The 19,846-nt window shown below is 38.4% G+C and overlaps 1 protein-coding gene across 12 annotated transcripts in view; it reads left to right on the forward strand.

Annotated features, from left to right (window-relative positions):
• nbeab (neurobeachin b) overlaps positions 1-19,846 on the forward strand; it is a 279,115-nt gene that overhangs the window by 209,427 nt on the left and 49,842 nt on the right. For all 12 annotated transcript variants that reach the window (XM_089121103.1, XM_089121108.1, XM_089121105.1 and 9 more), the window contains 2 exons: positions 15,161-15,278; positions 18,810-18,912. In XM_089121103.1, coding sequence (XP_088977229.1) covers positions 15,161-15,278; positions 18,810-18,912 — 221 coding nt within the window. The remainder of the gene's footprint in view (positions 1-15,160; positions 15,279-18,809; positions 18,913-19,846) is intronic.

Raw genomic sequence — 19,846 nt, forward strand, 5'->3', positions numbered from 1 at the left:
ACCACATGAGCTGTTTTGTGACGCTGACACGTAGCCTCGATGAAGGTTAAAATGATTGATATCCTTACCTCTGCTTTATGTGAAAGTCTGATTTTAGGGCCAAAGGAATTAGGCAGCTCATTTTATGGTCTGTGGTGCATTTAAAGAACAGGCCATGACAAAATGCTAACCAATTAATCGGTTAGCCTCTTTTAAACAAAGCTAGCATCCTTTGTTTACATTTTTTTTGCCGTAGCCTACAACAGATTCAACGGGGCAGATTTGTTGTTTAATCCTCAGAGGATGACTTTAGAGCATTTCTAGTATTTTAAGTTTATGTTGTTTGCGAAACTTAAGCACTTTTGCAAGCGTTTTAGCATTTTGCTATGTTGCTAATGCTATTTAGCTTTTTTTCTATCTGAATCATTATTACACATAAAGATCACATACTCAAAAGCTTAATACATGCATAGTGGCCTCCTGTTCTAGTGTTTTGTTGTATTTTTTGGGGTTCCAGCTCTCGACCGGCCTCATTAATGTAGTGGTTGAGGTAGCTGGCTTCCATAATCAAAATTCAGTAGGTGTGTTTCAGCTCCTGCCGAAACTCCTGGAGAGGGCAGAGGGAAGAGCTGACATGCCGCTTCCTGCCTCGAGGGCTCTCACTGCGCGCTGGAACAGCCCTCAGGCTAAAAGAGCTATCCTGATGACCCTGTGCTCTCTTACCATAAAATATTCAGCAGCCTGGCGTTTTATATTCAGATTTGTATAAATGGATAAATCAAGTAAAAATGTACAATATACGAATGTATTGGCTTTCGCTTTTAAAACAATTGCAGTTGCCAATGATAAACAACACCAAAGTCCAATTAACAGTAAAATGTAATTGCAATAATAATAATTATTATTATTATTATTATTAATAAATGTAACTGTATTGAATACAATCATCTTTTAAAGTTTTCAAAGCAAGAAGCTAGATGAGAGGCTGCATTTATATGATGAAAAATACAGTAAAAAATAGTAATATTGTGACAGTATGTTGAAAACTGCTTAATATTTTTGTAGAAACTAATTTCTTTCTTGAATAGGAGGTTCAAAAGAACAACATTTGTTTGAAATACAAACTTAGAAATATATTTATTTTTTTTGTTAAATTATGAATGTCTTTACTGTCACTTTTGATCAATTGAATGCATCCTTGCTGAAACAAAATGATTAATTTCTATATGGTCAGTAAGTTAGTTTTTTTTTTCAGCAAGGATGCATGTGTATATTTCATGCATCCTTGTGTGGGTATATATATATATATATATATACATACATACATGGGAAATATACAATAAATGCTCTGACTTTTGCACTACACTACTATGCTGAAATTCGAATGATTTTATTATTGTGTCAATTTGTCTGTTGGCGGGGGTGAGTGCGTGCAAAAACAGGCGGAGGTGTTGACACCATCTGACGAACGAGGATTAGCCGTTTACAGAAGCTGTAATATGATAGGTCAAGGCATGGAGGCGCTTCCTCTACGACTCCGGCTTGGTGTAATGAATGATTGGCAGGAGAAGGATGCGCTGCCAGTCGGCGGCAAAGGTGCAGGCTTGATGGCTGCCGCAGAGCTCTGTGGATCCCTTGATCACGGTGGGCCGCTCCCCTTTCATCCGTGCCCACGACTCTGCCACGAAAAGCTGCTTTTCCTTCCCCCTTCTCTCTTTTTCCTTTTTTTTTTTGATTCCCCCTAATTTACACATTTAAGACATTTTTATTTGCTTATTTGCAATTCTCTTTTTATTTAATACTTTTTGGCTAGTGAAACTTCACTCCCACTTCCTCTCCACCTCCCCTCTCTCCCTCCCTCCCTCCCTCCATCTCACTCTCTCTGAGTCTCTTTCTTTCTTCTCGGTTTGCCTTTGGGCGATGAACTAATTTCAGGCTCCATAATTGCAGCGTGTTGTACACCTGCCTGCTATTAATTCTCCCCCGTCATTCACTCTCTCCTTCTTAATGAGATATTATTGTAATTATTGTTATTATGGTGTTTGGCGTAATTAACGTGATTGATGTTGGTGCTAGGGGAGGGTTTATTTTGGCATTTGAATAGATGAGGGGATACTTCTCGAGCACACAGGACGTGACCAAGGTGTGATGGCTCATTCCTCTAGTCGTTCATAATGGATCCAGTAAAGTTGAAGGGTTAGTTCTTTCTAAAATGTCATTCAAAATCTGAACCGGAGTTCTGGTTTGCATGGCACACCACATGTTGCTGTTTTAAGACTTGACTGGTAAAAGGCCAAACAATGGCCAGTGTGGAGCTTTGTTTCGATACGTCACTTAGACCCTGTGAAATTCAAATTTCCCCATCCTTCGAACAGAGGGCTGAGGCTTTTGCCCGGTCCGATTTCGTAAAAAAAAAAAAGCTCTCAGTCCATTTGATCCCAATCCAATTGTGTTGGTATTTTGTGGCTGATAGGAATACAAAAGGATAAAAGGCAGAAGGCCCAGAATCTTTCCTTCCAAGCACTGGCAATCCAATTAGAGGTTTGATAAGTACCATATTAAGGGGGCTTCATGCTAGAAGTTTTTGTAGTATGGTGAGTGTTTATATAATACATCACCAAAAAGTGAGCTCAAGTCTGACAAAACATTCAGAAACATCCTTTATTGGAGAAACATGTCGTAAAGCAAATACTGATTTTATTATTGTTGTTATTATATCATTTATTTTAATTCTAAAATGTTTTCTTAAGGGGTAAGGGAAAGACTAGTCAATAGTAATTGATATATGTCTTCTATGTCCCCCAAATTGTCATTCTCCTTGTATTGAAGGGCAATTTGCAAGCTAGGGGTTTGAGTGCAAAAGTTCTATATCTATGTATTGTTTTATATGGATGTTTTGACAGTGTAAATATATTTTTTTTCTTGTCAGGTGTTAGATACCTGCTGTTTTAGGGCCTGTTCGCATATCGTGTCATTTGCATGCTCAAGTTTTTTTTTTCCAAGCGCGTCCACGTCGCATCGAGATAAAAACATCTCAAATTTTAAAAATTCCGCAAATGCACCGTAGGTCACGTAACAAGACCCAACCGCACCAACATCAGACGCCTCCGGAGCGCAACCGCCCTAGTGTTTTTGAAAAATGTTGGAAAAGCGTTTAGGTGCTATATGTGAATGATGCCTTAATAGGCAAATTCCCCTTGAGGTCTCATTATAGCTTATAGTCTGGAGCAGAAGAACAACCAATCTCTCACTTATATTACCCTATAGTAGATATCCTTGCTTCATATTTATATAACATTAAATTGAAACCTTAGTCTGCATTCCTTAAGTCCTGAAGTTTAAATACCCAAGACCATAGGACTAAATGAACAGCATATTTTAGGTTGCCTAAAGTTGCCGGGACCCTGTTCTTGACATTGCATGTGAGCTCCGATGCTCACGAATAGCGAGGGCTTTTCCCAAGTCGTGGATCTTTGAGTGGGTGACAGCCATTTAACGCCACACGACCTGCGTCTCAAGAGCCACTGTCAGGACCCTCTCCAATCCTGTTAAGTACAATTACTATTCATGCTCTTTCCATGCTGCTTTGAACTGCTCTAGCTCCATGTCCCCTGCAGAGCTTGGTAGTGGACAAGAAACCATAAATGCAACAGTTGCCTGTTATCTTGAAACCTCTTCTATCCTATCCAGAGTTTGACAATGGCTTATAGATTGAGCTCCAGTGGTGTTGAGAATAAATACACACACAAACCAGAATTTTCATGTGCATGTTTAAGCTCGGCAGAGGCTATTTGTAAACACATTTTGTTAATTCATCATGAGATCTGTGGCTTCTTTATCCTTTAAATATTTCTGTCATCAAGTTTCCTCCCCAATAACTCCAGTCTTTTCCCTCTCAGAGTCTATTGAACGCCCCAGTGCATTCAATCGTGTTCAAAGGGAGAGCTGAAGAAAGGACTGAGCATAATGCTTAATAGGTGCTTTAGTAATTCTGAAGTTTTCATAGCTTAATCTGTTCTGAAAAGCTCGGCAGAGAGAAAAAGGCCCTCCAAATGGCCCTCAGAGTTAATTTGATGTGACTTCTGTACAATAAGGCCGGCAGAACGCTAGAAGACCATTCTGCCGCGTTACCTTTTCTCCCATCCTCCTTGGACCCTTGGAAACCGTTGCCTAAATGTTTCATAAGACTGCCTGTGTAAGCCACTCAAGTATTCTCTTCCTACAATGCCTACTTTAAGACTATTATTACACTGCGCTTGAGCCCGAGGAGAGGATACAAATAGCAAAGCTCCAGTCTCTCTTTGTTGCAAGTCTGGGATTGGTTTAGCACAATCGGGAGAGTCGTTGTGTTCTAAACACACTCATTGTACGCCTCATTTCTCCTCTTTTGCCTTTGTTAAGGTCTCGGCTTCCATTTTTATTGATAGCAGAGGCCCAGACACAGTGTGTGCTTACTTTGGCAATTGTATATGAATAGATAGCAGGCCCAGTGGATACTTTGAGAAAGCAGTACTTTGAGACTTTGATTGCCAAAAAGAATTTCACCATTTGATGATTACTAAAAAAAATGGTTTTAGTTAAAAAAAAAAAAAAATCAAGCAGGTTATTATTTCTTCTCAAGCAGGTTTCTTGGAATATTTCCCCCTTCTGTTATTTGTTAGGGAAACTGATGGTCCTGACCCCAAGCCATTGGTTGAGCCAATGTTGCTAATTGTCTTTTAAAACTATGCATGGTAGTGGCATGTCTGCAGAATGAATCAATTGATTCACTTATAAACAAATCAGTTAAGGGAAAGAATCAGTTTTTTTTATTCCTGAATGAATCAGTGTTTTGAAAAAATCAGTTAAATTAATGGTTTAATGACTCCCTTATAAAGACAGATTTGACTTGTAAAAAAAGTATTTTAGTTCAAATATACTCTACCGACAACAATTGTTAAAATGAATTCTTCTCAAGATGGTTTCTATAGGAATACGTCCTCCTTCTGCTTTTGGTTAGGGAAACCAGTAGTCCCACCTACAAACTCAGGCCATTGGTTGAGGCAATGTTGCTAAAGGCCAATTTATACTACGTAGGGTGCGCGCAGTAGGTACGACGTAGCATACGCACAGACCTGTACCATACCGCGTACCCTTCGCCGTAGCCTGACGCTCACTTCCTCAAAAATTTAACTACACGTAGCGACGACGCGGACCCCAAGATCTGTGATCGGTCGGCTTGGTAGCATCGCATTTCCTCCTACGCATTTCCGCACGTACCATCTCAAGCATTTCCGCAGGTACCATCTCCTCCGACGTCTTCTCTCGTTTCTGCCTTTTAGTTTTAGTAATTTCATTCAAATTAACCGTCTTTCCACCCCAATAAGCTCCAACTCCAACATGATCCACTCTCTTTCAGTCGCCATTGCTTGTTGTAACCTAGCTGTGAGGAATCTAAACACAGTTGAACATTAAAACCCTCCGCCGCCAACTAGCATTTCGGAGCAGTACTGCAGAGCAACCAAGACCTGAACGCAGAAGTATAAATGCTCACGACGGCATTTATACTTCTGTGTTCAGGTCTTGGTTGCTCTAGTTGCGGGGAACACCGAAACCTACGCCGTACACTACTGCGTACCCCGACGCGAAGTATAAATTGACCTTAAGTGTCTTTTTAAACACTGTAGTGGCATGTCTGCAGAATGAATCAGTTGATTGAATGATTCAATGGTTCACTGGGAAGGAGCCAGTGGCTTACCCATTAATGTAGTCACTTGTTTAATTCCTAAATGAATCAGTGTTTTGAACGAATCGGTTTACTGACTTGATTATAAAGTAAGACTCAATGAAAAATTCCTTAACACTTTCACTCAGCCAATTTTTGCACACAAAAAAAAACATACTCCTCTTTCAAGTAGTATTGATTTAGAGATATGTCTTACACACATGCTAGCAAGTGATTCGTTTTGGAGAAATCCCAGACTTTCTCAAGCGGAAATGACTGGAAAATAAAGATTTTATCCTACAGACCAAATCTCTCCCATGTGACATTCCACCATTAATCAAGATCTCATTTCAACACAAAAGCACAATCAATGGGAAAATGCCTATGATCCAGCTTTGGGAAAGATTTACTCTTATAAGTAATAAATCACTGAAGAAAGTTGCTGTGTTTTGCTCAAATTACAAGCATTTCCCTTTTAAAATCAGGGATAGACAAAAGGAAACGGATAGAAATGTTAATCTCTCTGTATTTCCCTCTGTTATATGGGAATGGCCTTATGGGGGTTCAGAAGACACAGCATGACTTAGGCCTCCAGGTGAGATAAACTTTCACTGATCAACTAAGAAGACAAAGTAGTGAAACCACTTCTATTTTTATTTTCTACGAAAGAAAAATCTGTTTTTCCTGTGTGCTTAGCGTGTGTTGGAGCTAGCATGTCTAGGTCACTAACCCTGGAGAAAACAGCTTGCATTAATATGCTGTAATCCAGTGTAATTAGTCAAATAGCCGCACACCAAGCAGATTGTCACAGGCTGTCAGCTTTGGCAGGCGTGCAAGATGGCCCGCTGTCCCGCTGGCCGGCAGGGATACCACCGAGAGCACATACATGTATGTAACGCTCCCCCGTGCTTCAGCTTAGCAATCAACCCCGGGTCATCGGGGACCCGGAGATTCTGTTTGTGTCTGACTGCAACATTATGGTCTACTGATTACACTGTGTAATTAAGTCTAAAACAACATGCATCGGCTAGATTTGAAAACAAACAAAGTGAATGTTGTTTAAAAAAATGAATGAATAAAAGATTGATCTTAAATTGGCGCAAACTCTTCATTGTATTCTAAATAAAAGTAAATATGACTGCATTAAACAGTTATGAACAGGCATTGATTTTGTAATTGATTAATGATTACTCTGAAAAGATACTGCAAGTTGTGTATAAAATTGTAATTAATTGTGAGAATTAACTGCAATACTTGGTTCCAACATCTACTGTATTTAGTTCCCCCTTCCATCCTGTTCCTTTCAAGACTTCCTCCACCTCCATCTCTTCCTCATGGTGGGGAGTGATATGCAAAGTATGTGCGCGCATGAAAAACACCGTCAAAATAATTATATCAACCCCAGCCTTCTCCTCCCACTCCCGAAATCCTCTAGGAAGCGTTTGACATAAGTTGACGAGGGTTGTCCAACAGCCCCTTCAACGCCGCCCGGAAAACGTCTCCATGCGCCGCTGGATTAGTGAGGGTAAAAAGATTTAAACTATATAATTACAAGGGGATCAACTGCAAATTATCTACCATGCTCAACAGCCAGATTACCTTCCTCTGTTTCCCTCTGACTTACCCCTGAGGATGAGAGCAACACCCTCCCCACACTAATGCTAGCAGCTAATATCTTTACTTTTTGTGCCAGCATATTTTTGTGTTATTTTATTACACAAATAGTACAAATGACTCTATAGTACAGGTATCTTCAAAGTGCGTCTGTTGGCACTGGGGACGAGGCCTTCGCGGTTTGGGTGGATATTACTAGATTCTGGGAGAAAATAATAATAGAGGAAGGTGTGATGTTCACAACAGCCGAGTTCGGTCAATCGTCTTGTTTAACGCCTCATTTTGTGCATATCCATTGCTTTATCTACGCTACATCCATATTTGCTAGCTGAACAGTTAAAGGGATAGTTCACTTTGAAATTAATTTTTAATATGTGTTCGCTTACCTCAAGGGCATCCAAGATGCAGGTGTCTTTGTTTCCACAGTATTTTCAGTTTTTATATTTTTAGGTCAAACCGTTCTTGTCAGTCAGTCATATAATGGAGGTATATGGGGTCCACCTCAAAAAGCATGCACAGAGAAGTCCAAATTAAACATGATTTAATGACTCGTAAATGTAAGTACACATTGATGGCCTAAGACACGAAACGAGCGGTTTGTGTGAGAAAACGAACAGTATTTATATCGTTTTTACCTCTTGTAATCACAGTCATGTCCAAGTACTCTGAGGGCGAGGGCGCTTCTGTCTGCGCTCGTTGCATTGATACACATTGATAACCGCTCATTTCGTGTCTCAGGCCATCAATGTGTACTTACATTTACGAGTCATTAAATCATGTTTAATTTGGACTTCTCTGTGCATGCTCTTTGAGGTGGACCCCATATACCTCCATTATATGACTGACAGACAAGAACGGTTTGACCTAAAAATATCAAAATTGAAAATACTGTGGGGAAAAAAGAGCTAAAACATATCAAAAAATAATTTCAAAGTTAACAATCCCTTTAATTTCCATTAACTCATTGGCATTAATAGAGACTTAGTCCTCCATTTGCAGTACAAATCTGGAATGGTTATCCACTAGATGTTGGAAAATGGCAGGGATTTGCTCCCATTAACAAGCATCAGTGAGGTCAGGCACTGAAAAATCCTCAAAAAGATGTTCAGGTCTGGCTTTGCGCATTCAGGTTAGGCAAGTTTTAACACATACAGAAGATTCAATCACATCATCTTTATGGATTTCTCTTTTTATGCTCAGGCACATCTTGATACTAAAGCAGAAAAGGTATGTGCAATTCTATAGAAAATACAGCCTGGGGAGATTGTTAGTCTTTTGTTTAGTCATTGTAAGCACCGATTTAGCCAAACTTGTCTGTTGGTAGGGGATCTCCCCATATTTTTGGCCATGTACTTCATCCCTTTATGTTCCACCTTACTGTTTTTCCACGTGATGAGTCCAGAGCTTTGTTTGCGATTTCTCTGTCAGGCTGAAGAGGCTATTCATCAAGCCAGTGCGATTCCAGTCATCTTAAGCGTGATGAGTCTCTTAAGAAGGGCCATTAGTGAGGGCTCAGCAAATGGACCCCATAGAAAATTACACTCCGTCTTTTTAAAAAGCCCTTAACACAAGCCCCCTCAAGCTGTTTATCTAGATTACTGTTAGCCGTGTGTGTGTATATGTGCCTACGGGGACATTTATATGCCTCTTTCTGCTCATTGTTTCCTTTTGTAGCCATTTTGACTTTTAATGAGCTTCTAATTTCCCAGCAAACCAATATTTAATGGAAAACGAAATGGCTCGACCGCAAGATTTCACCATCACCAGCATATCTGTTTTCATGGCACGCACGCCTGAAATACGACCCCTTGCAGCAAAACCACTATTGACAAACTGGGTTGGACATAATAGGCAGTGATCTGAGCAGCGAGTAGAGCTCATATTCATCCGTTTATCACCGCAGTCTCGCTTCACGACTGAAACCGTGTCACCCCGACACAAGCTCTCGCACACCCCAAATGTGTGTTGACAGTGATTATGCAAAAACCACATCCTCTTTCCGGAGATACCTGCTCAGGGAGCCATTCCCCTTTACTCGGGCTGAGAAATGGATTCCGTGAGGAGCGTCCAATGAGAGGCTTCTGATAATCTGAAGGAATTTTAAATTTCGCTTATTTTCACTCCTTAGAGCACATGTCACAAGCAGGAGAGATCAGATGGGAAATACAGCCTTTGATGTGCATGGGTGCGTGCTTGTGTGAGAGTGTGTGTGAGTGTGTTTTTCTTTCAGATGAGTGTTTCTCATCTTTTAAAAGGATATACAGAAACTTCTGGTAAACAGTTTGAGATTTGGATCAATGAATTTCACAAACCTTACTTTGGTTTTATTGTTTATTAAGATGAAGCTGAAAGATCTCAGCTCAGTTTTTCCTGTTTATTCAATTTTTAAAATTATATGTATGTGTGTACATACAGAACATACAATATTACTGTTTTTACAGTGTATATACAGTAATATTTGTGACATATAAAAATTTTAAATCTGGTTTCTCTTATCTACATAATTCATTGCAGATGGCACTGCTGAATTTTTGTAAGCCATTTGTCTTCAATGTCACATGATCCTTCACAAATCAATGATAATATGTTAAAAACAGTTGTGCTGCTTAATACTTTTTTGAAAAATGTGTTCTCAGGGCTTTCCAAATGAACAAAAATGATTTCAAGTTAAGTGAATTAGAACACAGCTTTGCATGTTTGATTACATACACTTCATTACTAAGACATATTTTGAAGCACATGTATGGGGACACATTGACCAAAAATTCCTTGTGATGTAAATTAAGGTTGAAAGGGCAGCAGCAGCTCTGAGGACGAAATATGCAAGCATGAATTTGGCAGCAACAAGGCTAGCTGATAGGGCACACACACACATTCATAGTGAGCAGACTGGAGTAGTCACACCTCCTGTGCTTTTTCTCCTGAAGCCCGAAGCCAGCAACAGCCGGCGGTAAACAGTCCAGACCCCCACCTGTTCCAAAACAGGCCCTTTGGTAAAGACTGTCACATACTGTGCTGGTCTTTCCTCTCTACAACTACAGGGCCACAGCATGTCTGCTTGCAAACTCAGCTGCCCCTTACACCAACACACACTGTACCCTGCATGCAGTAAAGCCTTTTACAAGCTACAAAAGTCAGTCAGCCTTTTCTTACTGTGTCCATTACTGCTGTTGAGTGGCACTGATTGTTTTAAAGGTCTGGTTAATTTTGGTTTAATCTCTTTAAAGGAACAGCCTAAAATAAAAAGGTCAGTTCACCCAAGGTTCTCATGTTTTGTAATTGAATGAGAGCCATTCAAGGTTTTTGGTTTTGATCTTGAAATTTGAAATGCATCGCATGTCAGACATTTGCATAATACAATTGAATGCACATTAAAAGTTCAATTTGTGCCAAACTAAAGCAATAATTTGACTTATTATAATATTGACTTATAGCATATATTTATTATTATTATTATTATTATTATTATTATTATTATTTCAATAAAAATAATATTATTATTATTGAGTCTCTAGATGTAGTCATAAAGGTACACTGTAAAAAAGAATCCTGTAAAAAACGGTAAACTACTTGCCAGCATCATACTGTAACTATACGGTGTGTTACTGTTTTTGTGTTAGAGCATAGAGCTGTTAAATTTAAGTTTTGTACTGTAGATCACAATACGGTATTTAGCTGATAATTTCAAAAACAGTAACGCACTGTATTTTTACAGTATGATCCTGGCAACCACAGCAGCCAGTAGTTTACCGTTTTGTTTTTTTTTTACATTTTATGGTACATTTTTGGTGTTTTTTCTTTCCTTTTTGGAGCTTTTGGAACAAGCATTATGTAAACTTTTACAAATGTGCAGAGATGTAAAGAACCTGAAACCTGGACTTGAGTAAAAGTACAAGTGCTCTATCAAAAAGGTGACTTGAGTAGAAGTTGAAGTGCTCTTTTTAAGCACCACACTTAAGTAGAAGTACTAAAGTATTCAACATTTTTTGTACTTAAGTATTGCAAGTAGTTTATTTTAAAATTCACTACTAAAATTAAAAGTACAAGTATTGTGTCAAGAAAGCAGTCAAAAGTTTGAACTAGCAATCAAATAAGGCGCTTTGACGGGATACAAATTTGCTTTGGCGGCCGCCAAAAAAAATGTCATTGCAGGACAACCCCAGCATTAGTTGTCAATGTGTCAATCAATACCATTACCCTATAAAACTGGTGTGTGATTAAGGCAGCATGAAAGCCAACTTGCAACAAATGATTTGTACAATTTTTATAATTGTAACAAGTAACTAGCAGAACATTCAAAAAATATTGAAGTAAAAGTATAAAATTCATTGAAAATATCCACTGAAGTAAAAGTAGAAGTATGAGAAAAAAACAATACTCTAGTAGAGATACAGCATTTTAGTACTTAAGTACAGTACTTAAGTAGTTCTACTTCGTTACTATACAGTCTCTGCAAATGTGTTCGACAAGAAGAAAAAAAATCACATGGCTTGTAACAAAATTTGGGTTTATAAATAATTAAAGAGTTGTAATTTTGGGTGCACTGTTCCTTTAAATGTATTGTGTGCAGATAAAATGACTGTTAGGCTGTGGGGTTTGAACCTCTTTACCTCATATATACATTTTCTCTCGCGCACCATAGGGAGTAGTCACCATTCTTGAGATGAGACAAGTGCTCTCACTTTCTGGACACATTTTCCCCTCTCTCACTCCACACACACACACACACACACACACACATATTCAGTCCCAGCAGTGGAAGCCTATTAGAGAAATCTGCAGAGAGCCCAGCAGAGGTGCTATGATGGCAGGTTGTCAGTGCGACAGACGACCGGCTTTATAAACATATCAGTCATGCTGGCTGTTATATCCCCGGCCAGACTCGGCACACATTTGACATGGAGAGGGATTGCACTCATCTCTCGAGGGGCTGTGTGAAAAATTGTGTCCGGTTTAAGAATGACTGATCTTTTTGATATATTCACCCCTGTCATAACGTTTCATTCAAGCGGGCAGTTTCGGGGCGTCCTTTGAAGAATAAGAATGGTGAAAAAGATTTGCCTTGGATGTCATGCTCAATAATGGCTATTAACACCAACAAAACGAGAAGACTTGTGGGGGGCGACTGTCAATAGGGGCCCGGTGTTTATTTACAGTAGCCAATAATAAATTGCATTGACAACAAAAAAGTTGGATTATTCCACTGATGCAATCAACATGGTAATATGCATCTGTTAGGAACCTTTTACAACGGTAACAGCTGCACATACAACAGACATAACCATCCAAATGTGAGCTAGGTGTAGCTGTGTGTGCGCAGTGAGGTAAAAGCCTGGAGCGTGTGATTAGATTGGGGCAGAAGCCTCCAGCTGGCAGGCCTGTCTGGGACCCGGGACCCGGGGCCGCTCGCTCCTGACACTCGTCACCATTGTGACACCTCTGACAGGCAGCGGACAGCCCAGCCAGACAGGTTCATTAAGCCCCATTTTTTTACAGCTGGGCCTCCGTTCTTCTGTCTCTCGCTCTCTCTTTCTCGTTTTCTCTGTTTCTCCACGATGAGAACAAAAAGACTGGAGAGAATAACGATTGCACTTTGTCAGAGACCTCTGTGTCTACTGGGGCACTGGCTTGTTGATGTTTGATGTGCCAGCTCCGTTGTTATGACAAATTTTTTCCTGATGTGACCTATTTTGAGATGCTTTTTCTCCAGCAGTATATGTTTTGTTGTCGGGTAACCCTTTGGCCTGCGCTTTGTCACAGGAAGAGACAGGCTAGGGCATGTGTAGATGCATATAAATTAGAATATGTCCACTGAAACACAAAGAGGTCTTGTATTATTTTTATTTAATTATTATTATTCTTTATTATTATTATTATTATTATTATTGGGGGCAAGCAAACAAATTTTGGTCAGACTTCTAAATTTTTATTTGTTTTATTATTACAAAATTTATTTGTTTTATTATTACTACTACTACTATTACTAATAATAATAATAAATATATATTGTTGTGGTATAATTACATATTTATTTAGTTTTTAAAAGTATATTAATCATATTTATTGATTTTTAATTGCTATTTTATGATTCATTTGTTTATCATTATTATATGAATACTATATTACTACTACTACTACTACTGCTACTACTACTAATAATAATAATAATAATACAAATGATTTTTATTCTTGTTGTATCATTATACATTCATTTAGTTTTTAGAATTATATTAATATTTATTGTTGTTGTAATAATTGTATTTAGTTTAGCATTACTATTGAAATCATGCTTGTTTTTATCTTTATCATTATTAATATTAGTAGTAGTAGTAGTATTTTGGTTAATTTATTATTGTTTATTACTATTGTTATTATTATTTTTGATTTAGCATTTTTTTATTCTTAAATGTATTTTTATTAAATATTGTTATTATTATTGTAATAATGTTGTTGTTTTATTTTGTTTTATTGTCAGTCATTTGTTTTATTGCTATTTTTATGATTAATTAGTTTGTCATTGTTATATTCATAATGTGTATTTTTTCTATTATTAATATTATCATTATTATATATATATATATATATATATATATTTTTCATTTCTGGATTGTTAAACATGATAGTTTCCCATCTATCTATCTATATATCTATATATATATCTATATATATATATATATATATATATATATATATATATATATATATATATATATATAACTATTGTTCTCTCCATTGTTCTCTCAGCATGTGGGAAGTCATTGAATCTTCATTGAATCCAGTCATTGAATCTACTTACCCACTAAACTGCTGTTTTCCACTCAACCTATCTATGACGGCTCTTTAAATTCAGTTCTGTCGAGGTGTCAGCCAGGGCGAACCTATGTATATCTAACGTTGGTAGTTAGGGGTTTTTATGGAGTGCCTACAGTGGTGGATGGTGAGCGTTTTGATATAATCCATTTTTAATTGATCCCTAGAGCCACTGATGTGACAGGAGACTCTTCTGTGTCAGTGCCGAATATTATTCTGGGGAGAAACTAAGCAAGGTGGCAGTCTGGTTGGTGGAGGCTTTCAGTATCTCTTAAGATGAATTATCTAAGGTGCTAACCTTAACCAATTCCCATTCACAGTTACTGTACACAATGTCCCAAACCTTTCCTCTACCACAAAACCTTTCTTCACCTTTGCGCTCACCCAAAATGGCCTCTTATCTATGTGCCACAAACCATTCTCTTTTTTGGGGCTTGAAGAATGTGTGTGTGTGTGTACGCATATGTTTGTGTGTGTGTGTGTACCTCTTGGTCTGTTAAAGTGGTAGGTGGGGAATGGAGTTTGGCTCATTCTCACCTGTCAGGATGAAGCTCTTGATCCAGTCTCCGAGGTCCCTGGGGGTCTACGAGGAGAAACTCACTAATGATCCCCCTCTTGCCCCAGCCCTGTGTTAGTATGGATTACTTGCGGCCACCTTACCCCCGTAGGGATTGTGTTCCAAAAGCACAGTTAGAGCCGAGTGAGAGAGACGTGTCATACAAAATAGAAGAATGGTGGAAAGATGGCCTTTTGCATCATCAGCAGAAAACACCGTCGTTTTAGAGATGCCTCCATTTTGAGAAGCATATAAAAGCCTGGCCTGTCACTCAGGAGATTCCAGCCAACATTTCTGACGGGAATGGAATGTTTCGCAGTGCTCCGTCAAAGTGGCTTCATGCCATTATGATTGGAGTGACAATCAAACTGCAACTACGGAATGTGTTTCCCGAGCAACGGTCATAACAAGTGTGACACTGTACTGAAAAACAGCCTGGAAAATCTGGTGGATTGGAGTTGAGTTAACGAATCTCTTCCCTTTTCGCCTGTGCGTAGGTGCTGGTGTACTCTGAGGGGCTTCATGGCAAATGGATGTTCAGCGAGATCCGAGCAGTGTTCACCCGACGCTTCCTGCTTCAGAACACAGCGCTGGAGATCTTCATGGCCAACAGAAGTAAAACTGTCCTATGTGTTTTCCAAAACAATGACATCTCAAAGTATCTAGTGCTCTGTATCTCTGTCCTGCTGAAAATACTGAGGTTTCAAAACTTTCTAAACCAAAAAAACATGTTTGGTCAACCAGCTTCAAAAAGTAAACACTTAAAAAAATTCCTTTAAATTTACGTAAAAAAAAAATGTCAGCCAGAAATTTACCATGAAAAATACGGTTACGGTAGCAACATTTTAGGTTTTATAGACTTACCTTAAATTTACAGTAAAAAAACAAAAACAAACTTAATTAGTTATCTGATTTAATGTTAATTTACCAACCTATTGCAGTACTAATTCTGTTTTTTACAATTGTAATACGGTTACGGTAGCAATATTTTAGGTTTTATAGACTTAACTTAAATTTACAGTAAAAAAAAAACTTAATTAGTTATCTGATTTAATGTTCATTTACTGACCTATTGCAGTACTAATTCTGTTTTTTACAATTGTAATACAGTTACGGTAGCAACATTTTAGGTTTTATAGACTTACTTTAAATATACAGAAAAAAAAACGAATTAGTTATCTGATTTAATGTTCATTTACCGACCAATTGCAGTACTAATTAGTTTTTTTACAATTGTAATACGGTTACGGTAGCAACATTTTAGGTTTTATAGGCTTACCTTATATTTACAGTGAAAAAAAAACTAATTAGTTATCTGATTTAATGTTTATTTACCGACCTATTGCAGTACTAATTAGTTTTTAGTTTTTTTACAATTTTAATACGGTTACGGTAGCAACATTTTAGGTTTTATAGACTTAACTCAAATTTACAGTAAAAAAAAAAACAAAACAAAAAAACTTAATTAGTTATCTGATTTAATGTTCATTTACCGACCTATTGCAGTACTAATTCTGTTTTTTACAATTGTAATACACTGACCACCAATCACTGTGGTAATGAGTCACATGATGAATCAAAGCTCATCATAAACAGCTTTTCCACACGCTGAGAAAGTATACTAATATATACAAGCTGCACAGTGTCATTCACACAAACACTAAACACCCATCATGTTAACACACATGAAATTTTATTTAAAATGCAATAAACATTAAAGGGATACTTCACCCAAAATTGAAAATTAGCCCATGATTTAATTAACTTTCCCTGAAGTCATCCTAGGTGTATATGAGATTCTTCTTTCAGACGAATACAGTCTGAGTTTTATAAAAAAAAAATGTCCTAATTTATAATGGCAGTTAATGGCTAGATGTCTTTGGAAGTCCATCAAAGCGCATCTATTCATGATTAAAGTGCTCCATGCATCTTCTGGGGTCAATAAAGGTCTTTCTGAAGCAAAGCGATGCATTTGTGTAAGAAACATGTCCATATTTAAAATTCGGCTAAAATCAGCCGTACGCATCGACCACACTTGAACTTGACGCACCACGTAATGACGGACACGGTTGCCCAGCCCTGTTTGTTTGAAGGCTTCAATTGCCGTCATTACGTCAGTTTTGACATATTTACGATATACGAGTCTGAGTTGTTTACAGTTAAAACAGCTCAAACATGCATTTTAGTCTGGCACTAAGTTTAAGCCTTGTCTGTGAAACTGGCCATAGATATCATGAACAATGAAACTTATTGTAATCTGTTATCATTTTACTTGTGAACACCATGACTATATGATGGTTCACCGGTGAGACCAGCTCCAAAACAAGCATAAACCATCGTGAAAATTGAAAGAACTAGCATGCATTTCCATGCTGGTTTATGTCATGATTCTTCCCTTGTGTCCTTGATTTTCTCTAGTCTTGAGGCAGGATCATGACAGACCCATGTTTTGTGTGCCTTTTGTTTGGGCCATGTGCTTGTTTTGTCTCGTTACGTAACCCTGCCCCCTTGTTATCCTCGTCTTGTCATTATTGTCTAGTCAGCTTCACTTGTTCTTGTCATTAGTGTCTTCCTATATCATCCCCTTGTGTTTGCTGTCCTGTGTTGGTTCATTGTGACTGTGATTGTACCTGCGTGTTACCTGACCTTTATCATTCCTTGTGAGAATCCTGTCGAGTGTATTGTCCAGAGTTTAGTTTAGTCTCTCCTAGTCTTTCTATGTTTTGCCCCCTTGTGGGTTTTGTTTTCCCTAGTTTTGTTCTATAATAAAGTGTGTGTGTTAAGCATCATGTCTGTGCTTGGCTTCATAACCGTTTTATGCTTGTTTTGGACCGGGCCTCACCAGTTTCACAGACAAGGCTTAAACTTAGTCCCAGACTAAGATGAAATTGACATTCCCTGTGTAATTTTTATTTTTCTTCATAGTTTTTCTTAGCTTTTTAATCAGGTATGTACACTGAAAAAAAAAGTCTGTTGGATTTACATGATTTGATAGTGTACATCGGTCCCACATGAACCAATTAAGTTACACAAACATAATTTATTCATGTATCTTCAATGTCATGGAATTAAGTCATTTTAAGTTATCCAATTAAGTAGTCTCAAAGTGATTTTAAAAGGCTCCCTGATTGGCTATTTCAGTTATTCAAATTCATATATTAATTTATCCAATTAAGATTGAATGTATTTGTCACACATCTCAAAATCTAGTCTATAGCCTGCAGTTAGCTACCAATAGTACTTGATGGCATACTGAATGCTGAGGTATACATTCACCATCAGCATAAAGCAGTTGCTATAAACATAGTTGAATTGGTCCACAGCCTAACCAAATCATCCACTCTTCTCCACAATGGTAACCAACTGTAATTTAAATGGTTCTAATAATTCCAATGTAATTGAACATTAAACACAATTACACACTAACCTTTTCCTATTTTCTCAAAAACATATAAAATAACACTTCATTTCAACATTTATTCTCTCGTAATTCAGACATATGCAAAGCATGCTGGGAATTAACATGCACCGCCCAATTTCAGTTAATGCAACACAAATCATTCATGTTATCCAACACAAACGGATTAAGTAAACTTAAATTGTACATATATTTAAGCAGATTGGACACAATCAAATTAAGTTTGGACAAAATGTAAAGCAATTATGTTGCTTAAGCTAATTTTAATTAAGCCATTTGAACAAGCAGCAAAATCATTTTTTTCAGTGTACATTAGGGTTTATGTTACATTTAATGTTGTTAAATATAAATATATGTGATGGTTCACCAGTGAGACCAGCTCCAAAACAAGCATAAACCAGCATGGAAATGCATGCTAGTTCTTTCAATACGGGACCACTGGCACTGACCCAGGACATTATGGATAAATCCCCTTCTACAGACCCAATAAGTGAGCTATACTAAACTACAAAGGTGTAAAGTACAAAATATTTACATATTTGAGTCCAAATTAGGCCTAAATTTTAAGCCTAAGCCATTTCCTCAGATTCAGTCCATAGAATGATTGCTAAGCAGCATTTGTTTACCTGTTCTGAAATCTTTGTACCGTTTGTGAAAATGTTTACTCATATTTGGATGTGCTCTACTGTAGGCCGTTGTTTAACACGTGACGTCATTGCCTCCCTCAGCGTCCGTCATGTTTAACTTCCCCGATCAGGCCACAGTGAAGAAGGTGGTCTACAGTCTTCCTCGCGTGGGCGTCGGCACAAGTTACGGCCTTCCACAGGCCAGGCAAGTCTGTTTCTTGTTCTCTGGAACACCTGCACGTGGTTTCCATTCAAAATATTGTTCAAAACAATGTTTACTTCGTCTTTATTTTGTTTAAAAGTCTAGCATGATGACCACATCAAATGTCAGAAACGATTGATCCTGAGTGTACTGTTCAACTCGAGCCTCAAGCACCGGGCTTGCGTTTCCACTGCCGGGCCAGTAGCCCTGCAGCGCTGCCCTAAACCCCGCCCCTAACACGCCTTTCTGGATCAAACGACATAAAACCCAACCCATTTCAACCCAACCCGGCCGTGACTGTACAATACAATACTGCTCCGGCAACTTTTACATTTTCTCCTGAACTTGAAGCGTTGCTCGCTGAATGCTTAGCTTAGAAAGTTCAGCATCAATGTATTTTATAACGTCCTCGTTTCTTCACACTTCGACAGACCAGTACAGGTGATTCTCCATTTCGAGCAGTGATTATTTTGCGCAATGTAAAAAAGTGAAATGTGCATCTTGCTTCAGATCAAAAAACTTTCCATAACACCGATAACTCCGCCTTTTATCTTGAGCACGCCTCTAGCCCGAGCTGGCCCGCTTTGGCCCAAGGTATTCGACGGGCAAGAAATCCTGGCTGTTGGCCCAGAGTAAGCCCCGATCAAGCCCCGGAAGTGACCGTGGAAACGCGACTGGCCCTGGCACGCACTAGCACGGCTCGGCCCTGACCCGGCAGTGGGAACGCGGCTAATGATTAAGAGTTCAAGGTGTTGCCTTGGCCTCCAAATGGCCTCGCCTCCTGGCCCTGTTTTGGCTGCACGCGGAGGACCAACATGTTTTGCTGATCTGTGTATTAATGCTTCATTATGTTCAGCAATGAATCATCATAGCTAATAATAAGTACTTCATTGTGTTTAGTCAGAATAAGTGCAGGGAAGTTGCATGGAATTATTGA

This window comes from Pimephales promelas, chromosome 16 (assembly GCF_988280905.1).
Source record: "Pimephales promelas chromosome 16, fPimPro1.hap1.1, whole genome shotgun sequence".
Classification (NCBI taxonomy): Eukaryota; Metazoa; Chordata; class Actinopteri; order Cypriniformes; family Leuciscidae; genus Pimephales; species Pimephales promelas.